Source organism: Xenopus tropicalis, chromosome 1 (assembly GCF_000004195.4).
Source record: "Xenopus tropicalis strain Nigerian chromosome 1, UCB_Xtro_10.0, whole genome shotgun sequence".
Taxonomy (NCBI): Eukaryota; Metazoa; Chordata; class Amphibia; order Anura; family Pipidae; genus Xenopus; species Xenopus tropicalis.
The window spans coordinates 136,723,963-136,749,968 of record NC_030677.2 but is presented as its reverse complement, the minus strand read 5'-3'; the positions used below and the strand labels follow the sequence as shown (position 1 = coordinate 136,749,968).

The window sequence follows — 26,006 nt, the reverse complement described above, 5'->3', positions numbered from 1 at the left end:
TTGATGTGTGCAACTTTTTGTTGACACAACTTCAACTTTTTCGCCACTTTTTTGACGCAACTTTTTCCTCATTTAGTGAATTTTTGTTGCACCATTTTTTTGCCACAGTTTAGCGAAAAAATTTGCCAATGACGAAATGTGGAATTTCGCAGCGAATCCATACCTGCTGAAACATTTCGCTCATCACAAGTTCTAATAATTTCCTAAATGAAGTGCTACTGTGAACATTGCTGAATGCATGGATCATTACTGTTGTATGGCTGCTGCAGCTATGGGCACTAAGTTCAGCCCAGCATTTCTGAGCATGTTATTAGGCTTTTGTTTTCCTTTAAAGATCGGTAAATAATCAGCAGGTTTTCCCTCTTTTAGATTCTACACTTCTTTTAAATTGTAATGTGTTATTTTTTTTGGTGGGGGGAGCCCTTTTTACCTTTTGTATTGGTTGTCATTTGTATTTTGTTTGCAAGTATGCTGTATGTTCATTGCATCCATTTTATTGTAAATTGCTGCAAAATATGGTGTCACTTTATAAATATGTGTTACATAATACTATTCCTAATACTGAGAATAATTCTTATTATTTGTCTCTTACAGCCCAAATGAACTTTGTAAATATTGAGAAACCCCCTTGTAGCTATAAGTTGGCTATACCAGCAAAGAACCCCCTATAGCTGTAGGTTGCCTATATCAACCAGCAACAACCCTTGTATTTGTAGGTTCTCTAAACGAGTCAAGAACCCCTTTTAACTATAACTAAGAACCAACCTGTTCTTGACGTACACCAGATTTGCATGTGTTGGCAGTAGATCAAAATTTATATCAAGGTTATTAATTAAACCTGATATTTAATAGTAAATTCAACTTTCCATTTAATAGATTTGTTCTTCAATTGATTTACAGCATATTTCAGATATAGGAAAATGGTTAAAATATTGCAAGACAGTTGCAGAGAAACTGGAAATATGACAAAATATTTTGTAAAAGGATGAGATATAAGCTAGCATTGACAGATATTCACTAGATGCCCTTAGCCATCTTGTACAGATGATAAAAGTCCACTTCAATGTATTTAAATATAAAAGATATATAAATAAGTAAATATGTCCATAGTAGAATCACAACAGATTTTGAATACAATCAGTCCTTTATTTTTACTCTGACAGCACATCTGATATGCAATCCCAAATCCAAATCCCTGACCTATTTTTCATTCAGTTGTTACTGTAAAGCATCCTGTGGCAATAACCTTAGTAGACTTAGGTGATATTTTTGAATATGCTGGAGTGCCCTATAGACACTTGATATTGTACTACTTTTGAAACATAATGTATTGTTGGTACATTTAGCATTTTATGAATACCTAGGTAGCTTTTCTTTTGCTACCTGCTCATTTGATTTTTATGAACTGATCTTTTAGAAGTGCCAGAGCTGTTTTAAGCCTGCATGTGCATTATAAAATTGCTCTGGTATGAGATACAGTTAAGAGGCTTGAAACTATTCTGTTGGGAGTATTTTCTGTGCCAGTGACACATAAAGATTCCCCCTATCAGTTTTAGTTGTTTTATGCCTGCAAACACTGAACAATAACATATTGGTTTATATGATGACGCATACTATATTATTCTAGATGGAAATAGTAGATGGTTTTGTGAAATACAACCACAGTTTTCCCTCTGGGCAATCTGAGAGAAAATGTTAAAGATAAATTGCAGAAAAATGCAATTAAGGAATATTGGGGACTATTTATTTAGAATAACAAATGAAACAGTAATAGAATTTACATAAAATTGCCTAGCTTTTACAATGCTTGCTTCTTTGACTTCTATGTAACTTTCTAATACGTATTTCCATAAATTATACATCATTGGTCCTTGATGTATGAGCCATACTTTGTCAGGGAAACAGAGCTGTTCTGCACGTCCTTTTCATGAATATACTGAGAATCCAGCTACCGAGCTCTACGCATAAACTGCACATTAAACAGATATTAGACATCAAAAAGCAAATCACTCTTGGGTATTATGTGTCATATAAAACAGCTAATGAGCAATGTGAAATCTAAAATGATGAAGGTTTGCATTTGATTAAAGTTTTGTAAGGATTACTTGTGCTTTTGACTTGGGTGCTATGGAAAATAAATTCTCTAGAGATTAATTTGTAAGGCAGAATGTGTTATTGTAAAGCTTTATTTCTAATTGGATGCCATAAGGACAACAAGCTATACATGTTCAGTAATAAAATAATAACTTCTTAGATTAGCTTATTGCACAGAAATGCAGGAGAGATAAAGGGCAGTGCTGATATGACCATATGATCTATCATTTTCTTGCTCTCTTTGTGACCAAATTGTTTAAGAAACCTGTCTCTGTCTATATGATCTAAATAATTTGTGAAACTAGCAACAAATTAGTAGGTTTAAAAACAAACCATAAGAACGTATTCCATTACTCTTAGGACTAGATATCAGGTTGTGAATTTGTTATCCTTGCATCAACTGGCAGTCCATTATTTTGTGTATGGGACCAGTATGATTCATTAGATGTGTGATACTTAGAACAGTATCATTATGTGTCTTGGCTAATGCCAATTTTACCTGGCAAAATGATCTTTACATATACAGCTAGCTCAATGGAATAGGCACACAAATACACACACAAATGTATGTTTGTCTTTAAAAATATAAGGGGGCAGGAAAGATTGTTGTTTAAAAAAGGAAATGTCCATACTACCACTCTGACATTTAAGGCAAAGTTTTTATGCTGCATTATCACGAAAGCAAAAAGCTGTTTGTTTGAACAAAATTAATTTAATCCTCGTTGGTAGCTCACTGTTATTTCTAAGTATCTTATCTTGTTTTTTTATTAACATCATTTTGTCCTTGTCTCTACTTTTAATAATTTAATATTTATGAGATTTATGTCAGTTCCCATCCTTCATGGTTGTGTACTTCATCTGATATAAGAAACCTCTACACCTCTCTTTGTTGTTTATATCATTCTACTTTTAAAAGCTGTCTTCATCCTACCAACTAGCTAGTGAGCTTCTAAAACATCTAAAGTATTCTTACAAACTAAATAATCAATTAAAATGGTAGTTATTGGCAATTAATTTGTTTATAATATTCAAATAAGTGAATTAGGTTAATATTAATTGTATTTTGTATAACAACACTACTACATACTAAGCATACCAAGATATTAAGGAATGAATTAATCCTGAAAGCCATAGGCTTTCTTAAATCGTTTCAAGAAAAAAAAGGCCCCCAGAAACAGGCATATTCATTGTGTGTGACAGTTAATGAGGTATGCATAAAATAACATTTCAAATTTTAGTTTAAAACTATAAATCTTCACATGCCACCACACCCAATTGGAGGAGAAATGGCATAACTCCTTCTCTACACATCTTGGAAGACCTGGAGACAACCTAGAACTAAGGTGGGTCTTCAAAACACACTTTCTATCTAGCTCCCTTTCCTGAGTAACCCCAATTTTCAGAAAGGTGGCGACTAGCACAATCTTTGAACACTTGGATCAAATTGGCAGTTGGGTGGGCCACTTTTTTCCACAGTCAGAAAACAGCCAGTAAACATAACAGAGACTACAACTCTTTATCCAATAATAAATGCACATTTTTTTTCTATTATCAGGCCAAGAGTTAAATGTATAAAGTGGGATGTGTCCTTGTAGACCTAAACTGGAACAATGGCTTAGATGGCTTTTTACTGGCTAAAAATGTTATCTTTCAAGCCATCGCAGGAGCTTACGCAATTATACATAGAATACTTGACCACACTACTATCCCTACAGGTTTATCACAATGGCAGACCAAACTTCCCACCTTAACAATAACAAACATTTTGAAAGCTACATGAGATGCAATGTCCATTCTGAAAGTGAACACTTATGCATAAATGAAGCTCAAAATCATACACAGAGGCTCTCTGTCCCCACACTGCAGACACTTAGGGGCTGATTTACTAATCCACGAATTCGAATCCCGAATGGGAAAAAATCGGATTGTAAACGAACATTTTGCGACTTTTTCGTAGCCGTTACGACTTGCGCGAATTGTCGCGACTTTTTCATAGCCATTATGACTTTCGTGAATTGTCGCGACTTTTGCATAGCCATTACGGCTTTCGCGAATTGTTGCGAATTTTTCGTATCGTCCTAGCTTTCCTTCTCCTTTGAATGGAGTATGTATTCCAGACAAAAATATTTCATTTTACCCAAGAACATCTCATGGCATTTCATAAAATGTAAAGTGACACTGTGTGTCCTCAAGCCACATTTAACATAGGTAGAGGATGACTTTTTGTTTGGGGAGGCTAAAGCTGGGCCATACATAGACTGACCAACAGCTAATGTGAGACTTAGTGGATTCGCTGCTGGTGTAAAAAATGAACCCCTCAACTATCTCTTGTGGTTCCCACTGACCTACCAGTGATATTGTGCAAAAGTGCGGGTGGGAGTGCTTTTTTCACCCTAAAATGCATAAGATGTCAAAGTATTCATGTATATTTAATTTCTTTTTAAGAACTAGCAGGATTAGCAAAACAGATAAGGTTAGATGTTAAATGAAGGCGAACAATGTGCAGTAAAGAAAATTTAATTTCAAACTGCATCCTAAGACACAAAAATTATACTTCCATTTAAGATAATATTTAAAGTATGTAAATATTAGAAAAAGGTATTGTACATTTGTATATAAGTAGACTTTCTGCTTTGGTAAATGTTCAGGAAAGTTACTGTTACTTATTATGAATTCACAAGAGAGTGAGCAGGGCTACATTAAAAATAGATGAAGCTTCAGATCTATTTGCAAAAATGAGCATAACATTAAGACCCAAAAGTCTGTACATTAAAACATTCCACATTATAAAGGCAGACATTTATAAAAGCAATGCATAATATGCTGAAGTCATTGCAGCCTACATTTATTCACCTTACACATTTTTTTTAATAATTAAATTAAATATTCAGTTATTAGTTAAATATATGGGGTAGATTGCTAAAATGTCTTTAGTTTAGAAGTTTAAGGCTTTGGTAAAAAGTTTTTGAATGTTGGTAAAGGTGTTAAAATTGCAAAAAGCATGATTAACATATACTTTTACCTGAAAAAACAGCCTCTTGCCTGTCTATAATACCCTCCAATACTGTAAGCTATTTCTTACATCAATACAACAAACAGGGGGTCATTACATTGATAGATACAAATAAATACGAAGCACATTTACATTAAAGAGTAAGAGATAAAGGGCTTATTTATCAATTTTTGAGTTTGTGAATTCGAGTTTGTTTTTTAAATCAAATAAACTCGCATATCGAATGGTCGCTTATTTAAATAAAGAACTCGAATATCTCAAATCTTTTGGAGTTTATGAGCTCTAAAAACTCAAAAACCTCAAAAAATTTGGCAACTCCTATTGACTTCTATAGAAACTCACACGCTTTTACATGGTGGATTTTTACACTCGAGTTTTTGCACTTAATAAATAACAGACATTAGAGTTTTTGAACCATAACTCGAATTTGAGTTTCTTAAGCACAGAAAACTCAAATCGAGAAAAAAAAACCTCAACGTTTGATGTCAGGACAGGAAAATGGATGCCCCAGCCCCATAGAACTTACAATCTAAATGGGAGGGTAACTTACAGACACAAATAGGCAAATATTAGTGCTGCAGGTTACAGTTGGTGACCCTGCAATATAAGTGCTAGTACCCAGATATGGTGCTGTGCGAGTGCTCCAAGATGGAGTCTTTAAGTTTAATTCTGAAGGAACTAAGGGAGGATACACTCCAGAGGAATCCAGTCATGGCATTGCAAATATAAGGAGCAGGAAGGCAAGGTTTAAGGCGGAAAAACAGCAGTAGTAATAGGGGTGCAACCAAGCAGTTGCCCTGAGAGGAGCAGAGGAAATGACAAGGAATACAAAAAGAATTTCCAGACAATTTAATTTTTTTTACTCATAATAGAATGGGAAAACGTACTGGAACTGTTAAGTCAGATTATTACAACACCTGTTTACTGTAACTTTATAGAGGAATCACATAAAAAAACAATATTTAGAAAAGAAAAGAAAGTATAAGTATAACATAGAAAGAAATAAAGTTTCTTGCAAGATATATCTCTCAAACTTCCGCCTAATATTGAGCTTAAAGAAATTCATATTAGATTTGAATTGTTTTTGTTTTTAGAGTTATGAAGTGATTTTTAAAAATTATTGCCTAGCTGAGACACCTTCACACTTTAGTAAACTCAGTTAATTTCATAAGCCATTCTTGCCTGCTGTGCTTTAGGTTCAAAACAACATAACCACCTGTTGAGATGAGATTCTAGTTTGGCAGCAGTTGCCAAAAATACAGAGTTCTAACACTGTGAACTTTGGAAGACAGATGAAATGAGATACAGCAGAACTTAAAAGACATGCACAAGGAAGCATGAAGTCATAATGGAACAGACTGAAAAGGGTCCAGAGATAAAGTGCAATTATATATAATAAATGAATAATGGTTGAACAGAACCGATTTCAAAGAGTATTTGGTTGTGCGTTTGCACGAATGATTGACCTTAAAGCTATAGTCAAAAGTCTTTTATATGGTTTCATGCAACCTTAAGATATTGTTTATAGTTATATCTAAATATGTGATATTAGATAGAAGTCAGTATTTTTTTTACCAGAGGACAAAAATTTCATTATTCTTGTATAAAATATTTGGTGGTTAAATAGTAGATATACAGGGGCACATTTACTTAACCACGAACACTCTGAGTGTTCGTTCGATTGGTCCAATCGTATTTTTTCGGTGCTTTTGCGACTTTTACGACGCTTGCACGACTTTTTCGTATTTTTAGAGCGAAAAAAACGGATCGCTTTTGCTGCTGTTTCCAATCGTTTGGTACACAAATTTAGTGACTTTCGGATCGCCAACACGATATTATCGTGACTAATACGATTTTTTCTGAAGCATTTTCGTGATATTTGCGATCTTCAGAAATTTTCATTTCCAATCCGAATTTTACCCATTTGGGATTCGAGCTCGTGATTTGATAAATCTGGCCCTTAATGTACTTACAAAATTCTGCCTACAAAAAAAAGCATTAAATCAGCATTATAAGCAGGGAATAGAAGACTATTTCTTATTATGTAAGTTGTCCTAATTAGTTTGCTTCTGTACTTAATCTTTATTTCCTTGCTGTAAGAACAGCTAATGATTAGTGTTAAAGGGACTTCATGCTTGCACAGGGATTATTCACACAGCACTCTACATGAGATTAAAAACAAGTTACATTTTAACAAATTGTAATTAGACTAATGTAAGTTATGTAACAGTTGTGGGAATTGAGAGCCAAAGTCATATTTCAAAGATACAGAAGATTAATGTATACAAATACAAACTCCACTAATAATCCTAAAAACGTGCCATTCAATAAAAAAAGAAAACATCTCCCAGAGGCTCAACAAACATATAAGCAGGCATTTTGAGTCTTTTCAAGGGCATAAGTATAGGTTTTAAAAACATTTTGATTGTGTCCTTTCCTTGAATCATGTCCCATTTTGCTTCACTGAAAATTTTTCAGCTAAATTTTGCGTCTGTTTATCTGATGGCGAAATGCGGAATTTCACTGCAAATCCATGCCTGACGATAAAATTCACTCATCACTAGTATTAAACATCACAGCAGCTGCTATCTTGTATCCAGGATCAGTAGTGTTACTGTAATCATGCTGATGGAGACCCTCACTAAACATTGTTTTACTGATTACACCCTGCTGAAATATACCTGCTTCAATAGAGATGCTGTAAATTAATCACACCTTTTAAACCAGTTGAGTAAATGTAGCAAATAAATACTGATATTTCCAGGATCATCTGCCTTACATCAATAAATGATGTTCATTAGCAGTAATAATGAGGAGCTGAATGCATAGTGACACTGGACTTTATTCTAACTATAATCTCTCTTTTATATTATTGTAAAAAAAAAAAAATCAAAGTGAGACCCAAAACAATAGGATCTACCTGTCTTTCTAAATACAGTTTTTTTTAATTATAATACATGTATGTATGTATGTATATGTATGTATATCTTTATATACATAACTTGTCTGTGCTGCCTTTGCCACGAAACAACTCAGATTGCGTCAAGGGGTTAATAATGTGTAATATTTATTATTTCATTACTGAATTTGGATGAATAGATATAAAGTTTTTTTTTATTTCTGTGAGATGAAGCTTGTTTGCAATATAGTTCCCCTTTACATATCCTCAAAATATCATGAACATTTTTAATTTGCAATTGTACTGTTTTTGATAAATGCAACAATTTATAATTTATATGATTATCTAAAAGATACTGTATTTTCACAATATAAATATATATCCACTTAATAGAAAGCACTCATGGCAAGACTGTCCATAAAATGCAAACATTCAGAGTAGGTCACTCTCAGAGCAGGGCACAGGGCAGGAAGGTTTCCAGAGGAACTGGGGGTGCCTCCTGCCACTGCGAGGAGAAGAGGGAGTCGTGACCAAGCATATTAGAGCCGAGAAGAGTCAGCAAGGCTTAAGGTGAAGCCTGAATGTTTACAAGTGTTAGTCACTGTGGATGTGTGAAAGTCACTGGGGAAGGTGAGAAACCCCATAAAGGTACGAGAGTGTGGAAGTTACCCTGGAAGGTGAGAGCCCTGAAGAAGGGACAAATCAACCATGAACTGTTTATAAATGGACTGTTTATGTATATAAATGGAATGTTTATATTGGGAAGAATTTGCCCTAAATAAACCTGTGTTTTTGGCTGAAGAAGTGGTGTCCCTGTGTCTATTCTCCAGATCCTCTGCTTACCTGCCTACCATAGCTAATTACCCCCAAAATTACGTGTACAGGCAGTCAGCATGTCACAATATATATAATTTATATAGTAGTGAATGGATAACAGTATAGCTAGAATATATATATATAAACAAATGTATAGCCATTATTACTAAAAGGCTTTGTGGAATTATAATTACTTCCAATAAATATTACCTATATTGTAAGTGTTGAGTGTTCCGCTATTGTTGTTGTATGTACGTGGGGAAATTATTGAAAGCCTTGGAAGCTACATAACAGTTTTGGTAAAATAAAGTAACAGTGATTCTTTTACTGAGTTTGTAATGGTTATACTGGATTATTTCTATTTCTATCTTCAGCAATCATCTCTTTTACCATGTAGTGTTGCCATTAAGAAATACTTATTTCCATACGTTGTGAATTAGGCAACCAAAATATTTTTTAAATATAATTGAAAATTCAGAGCCATTTTGAACATATAAAGGATCAACTCCCCTTCAGTATAGGTCATAACGGGTTTGCTGTTGTATCAATATAAACTTTATTACTGCTTATAATTTAAAAAATGCCTTTGGCCAAAGGAGTTTTCCATATTTGTTATATAGTTTGCTTTTAGTTTTACATTTTAATTTGTAATCTAATTTAATTATCCCTTTTTGTTTCTTGATACAAGCGACAGCAGCCTTTTCTTCTGCGTGATAAATTTCTTGAGTTCTGTCTTCATGTGCTTAGCATGAAATAAAGAGCAAAGCAATTGAAGATAGCAGCTGAAAAGAACATTTAGTAATGTGATTAATAGGGGTAAATGGTTACACACACCATAATAAATGTTAAATAGTATATAAAACTATGCGTTATGCTCATGATTGTTAAATAATAAATAACAAACTTGTCACTGACACTTAATACAATACTTCCAAATGTTGTGTAAAACATATTACTGCATTTTATTGAATTATAAGCATTTAACTTTAATTGCAGTATTATTACTATCATGTATGTTACCCGGAAACCTGTTATCCAGAAAGCTCCGAATTATGGGATGACCATCTCCCATAAAATCTATTTTAATCAAATAATTTCAAAAAATGATTCCATTTTCTCTGTAAAAATAAAACAGTACCTTGTAGTTGATCATAACTAAGATATATTCATCCTTACTGGAGGCAAAACAATCCAACTGCTTCTATTCAATGTTTAAATAATTTTTTTTAGCAGACAAGGTATGGAGTTCCAAAGTACGGAAAACCCCAGGTCCCATGCATTCTGGATAACATATGCCATACCTGTACAATAAGTGGGTTTATACATTGGACATACATAATTACATACAAAACAACCAATAACCGATACAAGAAGTGAAGAGGGCCCTGCCCAAAAGAGCTTACAGTAAATATGGATAGGGGGTTGAGACACAAGGTGTGGGAATGGGCAAGATCAGAATTAAGCAATATAAGAGATGTAGCACAGTGTATTGCTTTTAGCAGCCTGCTGAGGTTGTGCTAAACTCAATGAGGGCAAGCTTCTCTAAATAAATGTGTTTTTGGAGATCTATTGAAGGCAGAAAGATTGGGAGAAAGTCTGACAGATTGTGGGAGCGACTTCCAGAGAAGGGGTGCAGCCCTTGCAAAGTCTTGAATGTGTCTGAGGTAGTTTGTGTCTACTGTAACATATTCTGTAGTTTTGTAATGCCTGAACAATAGCAAGTTGCATATCCTCTTATTGGACTGCAGCTGAGCTTTAGCAGTTATGGAAAAAGGTGTGAAGGTTAGATTTAAGTGACTAATTTATAAACAGCATCAATATAGTTTCACGGCCCGCTACAAATTTACTGCTTCTTCCTTGATGTTGTCCCTGACATCCATGTAGCTTTCTCTCTGCCATGCACCTCCAGGCCACAAATTATATAAACTGTCTAATTAAAGTAATCCTTAATTTGCACTCATTAGATCCATCACCAGCTATATCTGCTGTCCAGTTAAATTCCTGGATTTCTGGCAGGTCTAAATTTAAGCTAAGGCACCCAGAGCCATAGCTGGTGAGTCATGAGTGGATAGCAGAAGGTCAGCAAGCATTGCTAACAAACTGGAATTATATTTAGAATGAAGCAGGGGATCTCTGCTTTGCTGTGATAATATACCCAGGTCTTTTACCTTTTTATCCAAGTTGATTGAGTCAATCTGGGGATTGTTTCTGGCCTTTGTCAAAAACCCTACAAACATGTGTTCATCTGTTCACTTCTAACTATGTAATGAAACCTACATCGTGACCCATAAGATATTTCATGCTCTTATGTTCCAATGTCTTAAACTCAAAAAGTAATAAGGAAATATAATCATTACAATGACAATAAATAGCTTTGAGACATACAGCAAACTCCTAGAGTGTCACATAATGAAGCAAATAACTAGATTATCATTTTTAGTTCAAAAAGTATAATCTCTTTAAGTATATACATTCAAATTTGTTACATGCATCAGATGTTTACGTAACATAATAAATGAGGTCCACACTTCACTTAACACGAGTTGCTGAATGAATAAGGGAGATCTCTTACACGATAGCCAACAGGATGAAGGATTCAAGGAGAGACAAAAAAATGTGGTAGTAATTCAGTCAACGATCTCTGACGGTATCATAAAGGTTTACGAGATCATCAGAACTGTGAGACTGAACTGCAGTTCTAGTCATCAATCTCTCCCTCTCTCGATAGCATTTTTTATGGCAGATGCAGAGCAGGTCTAGGATTTTAGGCTTGTAAAAAATTTATGGAGGAAATGTGAGAAAGAAAAGGGATTTTACAACATAATATTGGTAAATAGAGAAAAGGACTATATGGCATAATGATAAACTATCATGCCTTGTCTGTTTTGGTCTTTCAAAAATAAAGTTCAAGTGGACCCCTTTAAGAATTCAGTATATAAAATAACATATATATAAAATATCTGCACAAACGGTAAATGTAAAGCTTTGAGATGACTTACATTTCCCTTAGTATCTCTATAAAACAAAATTTTGTTCAAGAAACATATTTTTTATGATTGCATATCTGTTAGAATATTTTGCCTTTTAAATAAATCTTTGCTTAATTCAATTTTTGCTATTCTCTGAGTCATTTTCAGAACATATTTCTATTGGAATGTGTTGCAAGTTTTGTATTGAATATCATCTTTGTAACATTATCTTCTCTCTCTCTCTATAATTGTATATATACATGTACAGTATGCAAACAAAATAAAATGGAGGACAGCAGCCATACTTCCAATAAAATGTCTTATTTTCTCAGCTAAAAAATATCTGAGAACTTTAATGCCTTTTGCATATGGGGTGGCACTATAATCATAGGCATAAACATGTATGTCCCTCTTTTTGATACTGGAAATAAGAAGATCCTGGGTTCTGCATCATTCTGTTATGATTTTGCAATTAGCATGAGTTTTGCTTAGTAAAGGGGTAGAGTAGAGTTTGCCTTGTTTTTTAAAACCTACTTCAGTTTCAGTAGTCAACAGGTGCAGATAGTTTTGTTATTAGTACAGAGATTAAATTAATACTTTGAAGAGTATTTAGATTTCCTACACATACACTTATTGAAGCTGATTATTCTATTTACTGAACCAATATTGTTTAGCTTTATAACTGAATATACTGTTTTTGAAACCTCATAGGCTTTTTTTCAAGTATAAAATGCAAAAAAAGGAGATTTAAAACTATGCTTGGTATTTCAAGCAGCAACTCACAAAAATATGCAGACTTTTATATGATTTCGTTGACCCAGAGACCGTAGATGATCACTGAATGCAAAGTAGAACAGCAAAGATTGGGCTGGGCTTTTTAAACACATAGATGCCATAAAAAGAAAATCAGGAATCATGGCCAATCGCACTGATTTTACCCAAATACTTAAAACAACACACATTATACTGGGTACATCATGGTATATTATATAGTGCATCAAAGCCTCTCAATGAAGTTCTGTTCTGTTATTAGATGCTCACTTGTAAAAGACATGCAAAAGCCAAAGCCCTGTTTTGATATAACTTACGTTGTCAGATATATAATAAAAAAAAATATTTTATCAAAATATGTTTTTTTTTCAGCCTTTTGCTCATTATTGATTATTGGGGTATCGCTAGCTTCTAAAGTACAAAGGGATGACATTTTGTGACCTACTTATTTGCAGTTAGTTATTTGAGAAATCTTTGTGTGTAGTTAGTTGAGCATATTTAACCAGTATCTTGTTTATAAAGTACAAGGCCAGATGTTTATGGTTATACTATTCCAAGCACTTTTGCAAATGATGCACAATTAATGCCATATGCTTTCTTTACTCAAAAAGCAACCTGAATTTGCTAGCCAGCAAACACCTGCCTACCCAAAACTAAAAGTGCGCTCCTGACGGTATATCCAAGCTTTATCATGCCTTTGAGGCAGGTCTTTGATGCGCTGAGGGTGTTGATGATTTGGGAGAGAGAGGAAGCAATGGGGTATTGATGAGTGTGGGTTGCTTAGAGTGGACTGGGGAACCAGGTGTGGAGACCAGTACCTATACTGAGTCTTGGCAAACACGCCTATCCCCTGCTTAATCCTTACCTGTTATACGTAGTGCGGAGCTGCAGGCACCCAAAGGCAGTAACTCAGCCGTGCCCTTGATTTTAGGTCACTTGACATAACTTTTAATAAATATATATCAGTTAAAAGGTAAGTTTTATTAATTTGTTCATGAGTGCTAAGCACTCATATACCAGAGGGTGATGCAAAAGGGATATCTCTTGATCACTTTTCTCTCTTCCTTTTTTGACGCCCTTGTAGACCTATTTTGTGTTAGAGTGACGGTGCTCTCCTTTCAAATATTTTTTTGGTTTAATAAATAAAAAGCATTAGTTTATTCTAATTAAAAAAAACACTCAGCATTCTATAATCCTTGAAAAAGTCGGGATACCTGATGAAACGCGTTGGAGTAGAATACTTCAAAAGACTTTTCTGATGAAAGATTTTATTTCCTGCTAAACCTGTAAGTGCAATACTTTTGTTTAAATAAATGTGCTGATGTAGTTTTACATGATGGGAGCGTGCCACTTCTTTTATGCTTATTTGTAGATTTCTGCCTGTTTGGGACTAGCAGATTTAAGAGGCAGCACCTTATCTTGAACATTTATCTGAGCTATCAAATTACTTGCAGTGTTTGGACTTTGTTTTTATGTATTTTGATTTTGTCGTATACATCATTATTTGTTGATTATCACAATCCAGGGACATTTTTTATCTGTTGTTATTATTATAATTGAATGTAAACCTGAAAAATAACTAAACTGAGCTTTATACAAGCTCTAAAGATAGAAGTGTCTATGAAGATTCTCATTCATCCAGGTCATGATATACAGTATCTAGTAGAATTAAGTCTAAAACATAGAAAAAAGTCTAAAAGATAGAAGTGTGTAATGCTGGCAAAATGTAAAGATAATTTGTAAGATTTACATTTACATTTAAAAAATGATTCTATTATAATCTATGTAACACACCTATATAGCTGAAATAACAGACCCAAAAAGAAAATATATGCCATTACTTCTCATATGAGCAAAAACAAGAGAATGAATTTCCTACCTCAAATGGTAACTCTGTGAGCTCTAAATTTCCAGACAAATCTAATTTTTCTAGGTTTTCACAGTTTCCCAGCTCAGGTGGTATGATTTGTAGATTGTTGAAACTGATGTTAAATTCTTTCAGATTTGCCAAATAACCTGTCAGATACAATATATTGATTAACACATTTGTTGAAATTGGTTTATATTAAACTTATGCTAGAACAATTTCAGCCACTTTGGAGGTATATATTTTATCTTCACATATAAACAACAAAAACACAGTGTATGTATTCCTGGCAAGTCTTCAGATTTAAAATAGTGTTCTATTAATTTACACTTTATCCAAAGGAAAGTAATATCTCTAGATGTCAGCTACTTACCATTAACAATAGATATTTTTTCAATGCTGTCTGAGATAAAGAATAAGCAGAGAATCAGAATAAAACAAGCAATTTCTGGTGTATTAAAGGGTCCTGAGCCAAAAAATAAAACACTTATGTAGCTTTCACTATTCTAAAGACCTTCTGGTGTATATATTATGATATGGTTATGGATGGGTACAGAGGGCTGTTTGGAATCTTGTATACCTGTATCTTGTCTATAGAAAAGATGTCTAATAGTTATTATAGAATCTGTCCCGTTTCACTTTGCCTAAAAATTCGCGAAAGCGAAAAATTCACGTAACACCAAAAACAAAGTGAGTCAAAATGCATGCTTGATTTTTACCGCAACTGCATTATTAGATACAATGGCAAAACTCATTAAACACCACAGGTCTGCTGATCACCTGGATACCACATATGCACTATGTGTGCAATGGAAATATGAATTGGAAATATGCAATTCCATTGGAAACAAAACTAATTGGTGTGTCTCAAAAGCCCCTAAAGATAAGGTTACCCTGCTATGGTCTGTTCAGTCATCATCCTGTCCAGGAAAGGCACAGGTTACATTGCAGATAACAGATAATCTCTGCAGAATGCAATAGGTTTAGTTCTTAGTCAGGAAGACAAACTTGCTCTAGATCCAGTACCACATAGCAACTAATCAGTGTCCTGTTTGGTTTCTGTAGGTTACTAGACCTGGAGTAAACTTTGTGATCATTATGTTATTTGTTATTACATTATATTCTTCTAACTGGTTTTATTACCTTCACATACATTTAAGACTTCACTTGAGCTGCATCCCTTCTCCAGCATTTCATTCCAAGTTCCTTCAGTCTGAATCTTCAAAAAATCTCTTAAGATATAGAGTAGTTTACCTTCATTTAGTTTAGCACCCTTATGGTATAAAATAAATTGCAGGCCTCTCCTTAGTGCCATATCTGTCACTTTGCTGCTGATCTTCCCTCTTTACCTCCTTATATAGTCTACTCTTTCTAGTTTTGGTGAGTGTATTGTATTACATTACACCTACAGTACTGTATACTCAGATGCAAATAATCACAATATGCCTTTACTTCAGTGTGGTTTGTAATCTGTACTGAGGTTTATACTAGTGGGCACACTAACATTTACTGTCTATTCAATTTTAACTTAAAAATAAATTATGTGCAAAGTTTAAAGAAACTATGTCAAAAAACAAAGTTTAAGGGAGTATAGTTGTGTGCACATTGCATTCACATGGGAGATTAGGATAAGCCATGTGGTGAATCTAATATATATTTATTCATTTTTCTCTTCAGCCTGGTTGTGTAGAGCCCTCATATTGCGTACAGTGGAGGAAATAATTATTTGACCCCTCACTGATTTTGTAAGTTTGCCCAATGACAAAGAAATGAAAAGTCTCAGAACAGTATCATTTCAATGGTAGGTTTATTTTAACAGTGGCAGATAGCACATCAAAAGGAAAATCGAAAAAATAACTTTAAATAAAAGATAGCAACTGATTTGCATTTCATTGAGTGAAATAAGTTTTTGAACCCTCTAACAAAAAAAGACTTAATACTTAGTGGAAAAACCCTTGTTTGCAAGCACAGAGGTCAAACGTTTCTTGTAATTGATGACCAAGTTTGCGCACATTTTAGGAGGAATGTTGGCCCATTCCTCTTTGCAGATCATCTCTAAATCCCTAAGGTTTCGAGGCTGTCTCTGTGCAACTCTGAGCTTGAGCTCCCTCCATAGGTTTTGTATTGGATTAAGGTCCGGAGACTGACTAGGCCACTCCATGACCTTAATGTGCTTCTTCTTGAGCCACTCCTTTGTTGCCTTTGCTGTATGTTTTGGGTCATTGCCGTGCTGGAACACCCATCCACGACCCATTTTCAGTTTCCTGGCAGAGGGAAGGAGGTTGTCGTTCAGGATTTCACGATACATGGCTCCGTCCATTTTCCCGTTAATGCGAATAAGTTGTCCTGTGCCCTTAGCAGAAAAACACCCCCAAAGCAAAATGTTTCCACCCCCATGCTTGACGGTGGGGACGGTGTTTTGGGGGTCATAGGCATCATTTTTCTTCCTCCAAACACAGCGAGTTGAGTTAATGCCAAAGAGCTCTATTTTGGTCTCATCAGACCACAGCACCTTCTCCCAGTCACTCACAGAATCATTCAGGTGTTCATTGGCAAACTTCAGACGGGCCTGCACATGTGCCTTCTTGAGCAGGGGGACCTTGCGAGCCCTGCAGGATTTTAATCCATTGCGGTGTAATGTGTTTCCAATGGTTTTCTTGGTGACTGTGGTCCCTGCTAATTTGAGGTCATTAACTAACTCCTCCCGTGTAGTTCTAGGATGCTTTTTCACCTTTCTCAGAATCATTGACACCCCACGAGGTGAGATCTTGCGTGGAGCCCCAGAGCGAGGTCGATTGATGGTCATTTTGTGCTCCTTCCATTTTCGAACAATCGCACCAACAGTTGTCACCTTCTCTCCCAACTTCTTGCTAATGGTTTTGTAGCCCATTACAGCCTTGTGCAGGTCTCCAATTTTGTCTCTGACATCCTTGGACAGCTCTTTGGTCTTTTCCATGTTGGAGAGTTTGGAGTCTGCTTGATTGATTGATTCTGTGGACAGGTGTCTTTTATACAGGTGACTAGTTAAGACAGGTGTCCTTAATGAGGTTGACTAATTGAGTAGAATTGTCTAACCACTCTGTGGGAGCCAGAACTCTTAATGGTTGGTAGGGGTTCAAAAACTTATTTCACTCAATGAAATGCAAATCAGTTGCTATCTTTTATTTAAAGTTATTTTTTCGATTTTCCTTTTGATGTGCTATCTGCCACTGTTAAAATAAACCTACCATTGAAATGATACTGTTCTGAGACTTTTCATTTCTTTGTCATTGGACAAACTTACAAAATCAGTGAGGGGTCAAATAATTATTTCCTCCACTGTATGTATAGCATTTCTCAGAACTTTGTAAAGGTCAACATAAGAAAAGAAACACCCAGCTGTGAAATTCAGCTAAGTAACCACACTACAGATAAGTTCTATCGATTTTTACTTGGAGTTGGAACTGTAATGAGCGTTGAGGATTATAGGAAAGGAGCTATAAAATACTCACTCCCTATTCAGTAAAGATATGGATTATTTGTTTTCTGAAGTATATCACTATGACAATTTTTTATCCTAACAGTTTTCATCCCAGCCCTTCCCCAGGATTCTGAATGAAGTTTGGTATTTTTGCTAGAAAACTCGATTTTATCATGAAAAAACACCACATTTTGTTGATTTATTGAGCGTAAAAAACATGAAAAAAACTATAACACTTTGCCTTTTGAAAGCTGTCGAGGTCATGTTTGTAATTAGTTATGACACCAGAAATGAAACCTTTTTTTACATCTATCATAACATTGTCTTTTGCATGCTATTTATAACTTTACCTTTAAAGTATGTGCCCAGTGCTTTTACATTACCTATCTGATCCCTCATGTTCTTCTGTGAGGGGGCTGCCATATTTGTGCAGCAGGAGTCTGTTAGCATTGGAATCAATAACTGACAGGTTGAGAAGAACCAGTCTGTTTGGCAAATAGTCAGGTATTTATTAACATACTGTGCATGGAAGAAGCATGGCTCTCTGTCTGTACAGCTGTGGTAGCTGCTAAGAAAACATGCTAGATTAAATTATGTTTTGCATTGTCCAATCTCATAGTAAATGAAGCCCAAAATCTCCAATTTTGGATTTGTTGTAAAAATTTATAGAATTCTTGTGTTGTACAAAGAAATAGCATTTCAGTTTGGCTTGTCTCAGACATATGATTACTCTTGTAACTTAGCAAGAGTGTATAGAACATATTTATTGTTTTCAGAACACACAGCTAGTCAATATAATGAGTCCATGCTCTGTGGTTTGATGAGGAATTATGGGAGCTGGAGCACAGCAGCTGGAGAGCCAGATTGGATTTTCCCATTTTCTTACAGAAGTTCACTTGTTTATTTTCTCTCACTCTTTTACTTTCTTCCTTTTTGTTATTAAAAAACCATAGAGAGAATTACATTTCATGCTACAGTGACTGTTTTAATCTCTTTTTAAAAAAGAAATAATTGGAAATAAAGCAAACACAGGAATCCACTTAGACGGATTCATTTGCAGGTGTTTTTGTAGTTTTTCCACTCAGCATTTGTGTCTGCAGTAAAGCAGCCTGTAAATACACAAATGCCCTTTTATAAAAAAAAAAAAAAACTGTACAAGTGCAGATAAGCAAATCCGTTTACTCATAAGCATTTACAGCTACTGTGCATCTATGGGCACATTGAATTGGTGTGGATCTGCTTTTATTTAATTCAGTTCAGTGTTGCTACTTGTTTTCTCATCACTAAATACACCAGTCAATGCATTCACCATCATTTTTCTCCATCTGCAGTACACACTCCATCAGCAAAGCTAATGAAACATTTTCTAATGAGAAATCGTAGAGAGTAGGAAAGAAAAACAAACACTGAGAATCCACAGTAAGTGTAAACAAATTCTTCTTTTCTTATGCCAAATATGCACTCACGGGGAGAGAAGAGCTTATCTATAATGCTCTAAGGGAGCAGTTTCTTTGTCCATATTTTCATGCAGAAATATAGAGTATTTGCCTGCATGCTTCCAGTATGCACTTGTTTGCTTCTGCTTCTTTATTCTATGTTTCAGAAAATGACCAAGGCAATGCAGGAGGTATAAGTGAGAGAACACCTCCTGCCTTAAACCACTGTACATTTTATAATCATGCAATCTGTCTTAATGTTTGGCAATTTAGCAAATTATTACTGCAGAATAAACATCTAAATGGTGCAATGTGCATATTAAATATATGCATCTGACATGCAATGAAATTTATTTTAGATTGACTGGGCCTTTCCAATTTTAACTATTGGAAAAGAGCAAAACGGGACAGGGAAACAGGTGCAGATCTCTCAATGGGACATATTTATCGAAGGTAAATGTTAGCATTTGCCTATTGATCAATAAACCCATAAAATCTCATATAAGTAAATAGAGAGTGGCTAACTTTCATGGCAGACTGTGGCAAGCCCCTAGGCCTTCAGTGCTGATATAAAGTTAATGGTAGTGCTTGGGACTTCAAAAGTTCACAGTTATGAAGCCCAATGATTGAATCTAGATTTGTTGGCAGATGTAATTTTCAATCAACAGTTTAGTTTGGTTTAAATCCCATCCAGATACAGTGGGGGTCATTTCTAAAGTTTGTGCAGCACATGTGCTTACATTTTACACTGCTGTGCCTGTCTTTGCTTTTTTTTGCAAATTATAGTGACTTGCGCACAAAAATTTGCAATGAGTTTGCCATTTGCATGAGCTTGCTTTTTCTGCGTGTTTATTGTACACTAATATATCTATGAAGATTCTCATTCATCCAGGTCATGATATACAGTATCTAGTAGAATTAAGTCTAAAACAACTGGACTTTTTCTGAGTTTTTCTTGAAAACGTTTCACCACTCATCCGAGTGGCTTCTTCAGTTCAAATGACTGGTAGGGAATTCCCCGGTATTTAAACTCTTGATGGTAGTAGAGTCACAGACATCCAATCACAATGGTTCCATTGAACTTGTTCAGTTAGGTGTTAGCTGAAACTGACAGGTGTAAGAAGGTATGATCCAATCACAATGGTACCAAGATTCTCATTGATGAAGGTGTTAATCCTTCAAAGTACATGACTGGAAGTGTGAACTGTTGTGAAACTGCCGGGGTAAGGATGTCAACGCGCCATTGTATGTTGGTGACAAGCGGTGTCTCAGGCCCCCTCCTCTGTTCAGGGATGGTTTTTCCAGGTTGGCATAAATGGCCTCTTTCACACCTCTTTCAAACCATCTGTCCTCTCGGTCCAAAATATGCACGTTACTGTCCTCAAAAGAGTGACCTTTTTCTTTGAGGTGTAGATAGACCGCTGAGTCTTGTCCTGAGGAGTTTGCCCGCCTATGTTGGGCCATTCTCTTACAGAGAGGTTGTTTTGTCTCCCCAATGTATAAGTCTGAGCACTCTTCACTACACTGGACAGCATAGACCACATTACTTTTCATGTGCTTGGGTGTTGGGTCTTTCGGGTGCACCAGCTTCTGTCTCAGGGTGTTGCTGGGTTTGAAAAACACAGGAATGCGATGTTTGTTGAAAATTCTCCTAAGTTTTTCTGATGTTCCAGCAACATATGGAATGACTATGTTGTTTCGCCTGCTGTGTTCCTCCCTTCTGTTTGTAGGTCTGGTCTTTCTGTTGGTCTTTGATTTGGTTTTGATGAAGGCCCAGTCTGGGTACCCACAAGTTTTCAGAGCTCCTTTTAGATGTTTATATTCTTTCTCCTTGGCCTCTGCATTGGATGCCACAGTTTCAGCCCGATGATGTAGAGTCCTAATTACACCCAGTTTATGTTCCAAAGGGTGGTGGGAATCAAACAGCAAGTACTGGTCTGTGTGGGTGGGTTTCCTGTATACTTCAATATCCAGGTCCCTCCCCTCTTTGATAACTATAGCACAGTCCAAAAAAGCCAGTTTGCTGTCTTTCACATCTTCCCTTGTGAACGTGATGTTTTTGTCCACCGAGTTTATGTGTTTGGTGAAGGCTGGAACCTCGCGTTCTTTAATTTTGACCCAGGTGTCATCCACATATCTGAACCAATGACTTGGTGTTGTTCCCTTGAAGGTGTCCAGGGCTTTCTTTTCCACTTCTTCCATGTAAAGGTTCGCTACAATTGGAGACACAGGCGAACCCATGGCACAGCCATGTTTTTGTCTATAGAAAACGTCCTTGTGCTTGAAGTAAGTGGTATTGAGACATAGGTCCAGTAAGGAACAAACTTGTTCTGGGGTCAGCTTTGTTCTGCTGCTGAGGGTGGTGTCTTGTTTCAGCCGTTTCCTCACTGTATCAATTGCCTCGGCAGTGGGTATGCATGTGAACAGAGATGTTACGTCATAGGACACCATCGTATCATCGATCTCCAGCTTTAACTCCTTCACTTTTTTGACAAAGTCCATGGAGTTCTGAATGTGGTGTACTGTGTTTCCAACTAAGGGGGCTAAGATGTTGGCCACGTATTTAGCAATGTTATAAGTCACACAGTTAATGCTGCTGACAATTGGCCTCAAAGGGGCTCCTTCTTTGTGTATTTTTGGGAGTCCATATAGGCATGGAGTGGCTTCGCCTGGGTAAAGGCGACGGTACAAAGCTGGACTGATGACCTTTTCCTTCTCAAGGTGCTGCAAGCAGTCTATAACCTTCTTCTTGTAGTTGCTTGTTGGATCTCTCTTGAGTTGCTCATATGTGTCTGAATCGTTGAGCAGTGTGGACACTTTGGCATGGTAGTCTGATGTATTCAGTACCACTGTACACCTTCCTTTATCTGCTGGCAGGATGGTGACACTTGAGTCCTTGGCAAGTGATGTCAGAGCCCTCCTCTCTTGCAGACTTAGATTGGAAGGGGGAGCTTTAGCATTAGCTAGGGCTGCTGATACTTTTAACCGGATGTTTTCAGCCTCATCCACTGGTATCTTATTGTTGTGGATGGATGATTCTGTGGCTGTGATGAAGTCTACCACTGGTACATACCGTGGGGCCACTGCAAAGTTCAGTCCCTTGGCTAAGACATCCTTCTCTGGTTCTGTGAGTTCCCTGTCTGATAAATTCTTTACCCACAGATCCTTGATGTTCTGGCATGTCTTGTTTTCATCTTCCTTCCTCCCTGTTGATTTGTCTGTTCGCTGGGTGTTGTTGGTACGTGATAATAAACTGGTGAATTTGTTTATTTGCCTCTCCTTGCCCTTGGCATGTTGTGCAAGTTGCGCCCGCTCTGTGAATTCAACCACTCTTTGCAACGTCAGCACCGGTAGTTTTGCTGTCAGTCTCTGTTTTGCATTATCAAATTTATGAACCAGGACCTCAATTGAGAAGTTAGTCTGCCTCACCCGTTCATTTAACAGTTGTTTCTGGGCTTTCTGAAGGATCACCTAGGGGGCCTGAGACACCGCTTGTCACCAACATACAATGGCGCGTTGACATCCTTACCCCGGCAGTTTCACAACAGTTCACACTTCCAGTCATGTACTTTGAAGGATTAACACCTTCATCAATGAGAATCTTGGTACCATTGTGATTGGATCATACCTTCTTACACCTGTCAGTTTCAGCTAACACCTAACTGAACAAGTTCAATGGAACCATTGTGATTGGATGTCTGTGACTCTACTACCATCAAGAGTTTAAATACCGGGGAATTCCCTACCAGTCATTTGAACTGAAGAAGCCACTCGGATGAGTGGTGAAACGTTTTCAAGAAAAACTCAGAAAAAGTCCAGTTGTTTTAGACTTAATTCTACTAGATACTGTACACTAATATAGTACTGATTTTCACTTTGCAAATATGAATTTGCTATTTGCGAAATCAGTTTAGCAAATATTTTTTCCACTATTAAAGTTGTGGCATAACTTGGACGCAGATCATGCACATAATAATACTGCAAATTGCAAATTTGCCATATTTAAAAAGCTTTTTAGGACATTCCCACTGCGAATAAAAAAATATTACAATTATGTTTGCACATAATATGCACCAGTCTTGTCCAGCTTTATAAGTATAAACATGGGCAGGGAAAATATGTTAATTGTGCGAATAAGTCTGTGCTGCGCTGCCCCCCTGTGGCCAAAGGATTAACCCTATAGTGAATTGACAAGATGCAACCAACTTTTTCAAAGTCAAATGAATGAAGTAACTGAGGCTTCTCTGCAATCCAGCTTTCGGTTTTTATATAAACGAAATGAAAACAATCAGTGGCCAATGATTACACTTCCCTAGTATTTACAGAAAGTTAACACCCTTACGAATTAGCACAGACCTTAGAATTCCGCATACTTCAAGTGGAATACTAAACAACTAGATCTGTAGCCTCTTTGGGCAAACACATGATGAGCCAAACTGGCGTTAAAGGAAATTACATGGAGTTTAGTAAATGGCCAAGGGACCTGATCATTGGGAAAGTTTGGCAAACTGGTTGGGCAATACACATGTCAAACTAACCAATTCAATATCTGAGCCTGAGTAGCTTCATTTGTAATAATAAGCACTAAATAACTGTAATTATACAAAGTCAACTTCCATAACTTCTTTTGCACATGTCAATGAGTTGATTACTTTAACTAAGTACTTACAATTACCATCCTAACCATGTGAACTTCTACTTATATTTGAATTATCACAATCCATAGCATAACCACACAGTTGTTTTGTCTTTAAAATGTGTATTTGTGTTGTCATGTGTATTGTCAGTTGATAGGGTGATTGTGTCTGTGTATGCTTTATGCATTCACAGTAGAGTAAAGCATAGTAGTGTGGTCACTTTTGAAGTGGCATAATGTTGCTCCTGCAAAGCTTTCAGAAATGGAATTTTGAGTGGAATATATTCATGATATTAAACTTTTCTTTGCCTTTTAGGTTCTTTTTTAAAAAATTTAATAAAACACAGTTAATACGCAGATATGAGATACAGAGACAATTTCCTTGGTCAGATACCTAAAAACCACTGCATTTGGGGATTAAATGATCAATGTATACTGTTTATTTTTCAAACTATTTCTTTTGAATTAAACTGTAGATTCAGCAAAATATACTGCTGTCTTTGTATGGTAGTGACAGAACAAAAACTTCCTACAGTGCTAAAGATGTCTGGAACAGCACCGAGGTATCATCAATGCAGCAGGACTGCAGTCTACTACAGATCCAAGAATACGGGTGAATAACGTGCAGCTTCTAACGGTAAACGTTCAAACAGCAGGATAAAATGCTGTCCCTGAAACTGCCAGCAAACCAGTTTCTATCTCTTGGCAATTCATTGCTTTAACTATAATTTCATTTTTGTAAATGCATGCTTAACGTGTGAATTTGTCACCTTTAATACAGAGCAGAAGGAAGTCTCTTGCTGACTGCAGATTTGTGTATTAATGCTGGAGAATAGGCTATGATTCCAAATTTGTATATATTGTTTCCAAAAAGACCAAGTAAAGTAGCAATGCTCTAGGAGAGTAATAAGACTACTTTTATTTATCTATGCAAATTTTAATGCTCTAAAGCACAAAAATAATAAAAAATCACCTAATAAAATGAATTGCATATTTATAATAACATAATATAAAATGTAGCTTTGAGCATATATAAACACATTTAGTAAATGTCTGTGAACCTGCTGTGACACCTACTGTTCCTTAGAATAACAACGAAAAGCTAAAGTGCAATCATCGCTTGATTTCTTTGATATTTTCTTTTATGTCTCTAGTTATTATTATTAACATTTATTTATAAAGCCTCAACATAGTCCACAGTGATGTACAATAAGTGGGTTTCATACATTGGACATACAGAGTAATATATAAAGCAACCAATAACCGATACAAGAAGTGAAGAGGGCCCTGCCCAAAAGAGCTTACAATCTACGAGGAGAAAGGGCTGAGACAGGGTGTGGGAATGGGCAAGATCAGAGTTAAGCAATGTGAGAGGTGTGGCACAGGTTTTTGCTTTTAGCAGCACACTGAGGTTATGTTAAACTAAATGAGGGAACGCTTTTCTAAATAAATGTGTTTTTAGAGATCTTGAAGGCAGAGAGATTGGGAGAAAATCTGACAGATTGTGGGGTTGAATTCCAGACAAGAGGTGGGGGCGTTTGTCATTTTTATAGCTGGGGCAGATAACAGTGGTACTAAACTTGGTATTGCATATAGGGCGGCCCCTCAAAATATTGGTCTTTTTTCCAGTGACAAAATCAAATCATGTTCCTTTAAATTACCTACATAATCAGTGTGTATAACAGGTCCTCATTGGCTACATAGCAAATCTAAGCTATAGTTCTCTATGTTATAATATGTTTTCTTAGAATTAGATAGCTTACAGTTAATTGCACAAAGTCTCTATAAAATTTGGTTTATAAGATAAAACTAAAAGAGCTAAATGATATATACAATTCTATTTCTACCTGTTTATATCATATAAATACATAGGTTATTTATGGAGAAAATAGAAGTGTACATTGTAGCACATTTCTTTTGTAACCTTTCATCCACATTAGCATGCTATTAACAAAAATATATTTATATAAAAAAAGATCATTTCCATTCAATTTACTGAGGAGGAACTGCTGCATCCAAGAGTATTAAAAGGGCTTAAGTTTGCA

General features: G+C 35.9%; 1 protein-coding gene across 2 annotated transcripts in view; it reads right to left on the bottom strand.

Moving 5' to 3' along the window:
- lrrc2 (leucine rich repeat containing 2) overlaps window positions 1-26,006 on the bottom strand; it is a 143,443-nt gene that overhangs the window by 20,412 nt on the left and 97,025 nt on the right. For both annotated transcript variants that reach the window (XM_031890967.1, XM_002940605.5), the window contains one exon: window positions 14,442-14,578. In XM_031890967.1, coding sequence (XP_031746827.1) covers window positions 14,442-14,578 — 137 coding nt within the window. The remainder of the gene's footprint in view (window positions 1-14,441; window positions 14,579-26,006) is intronic.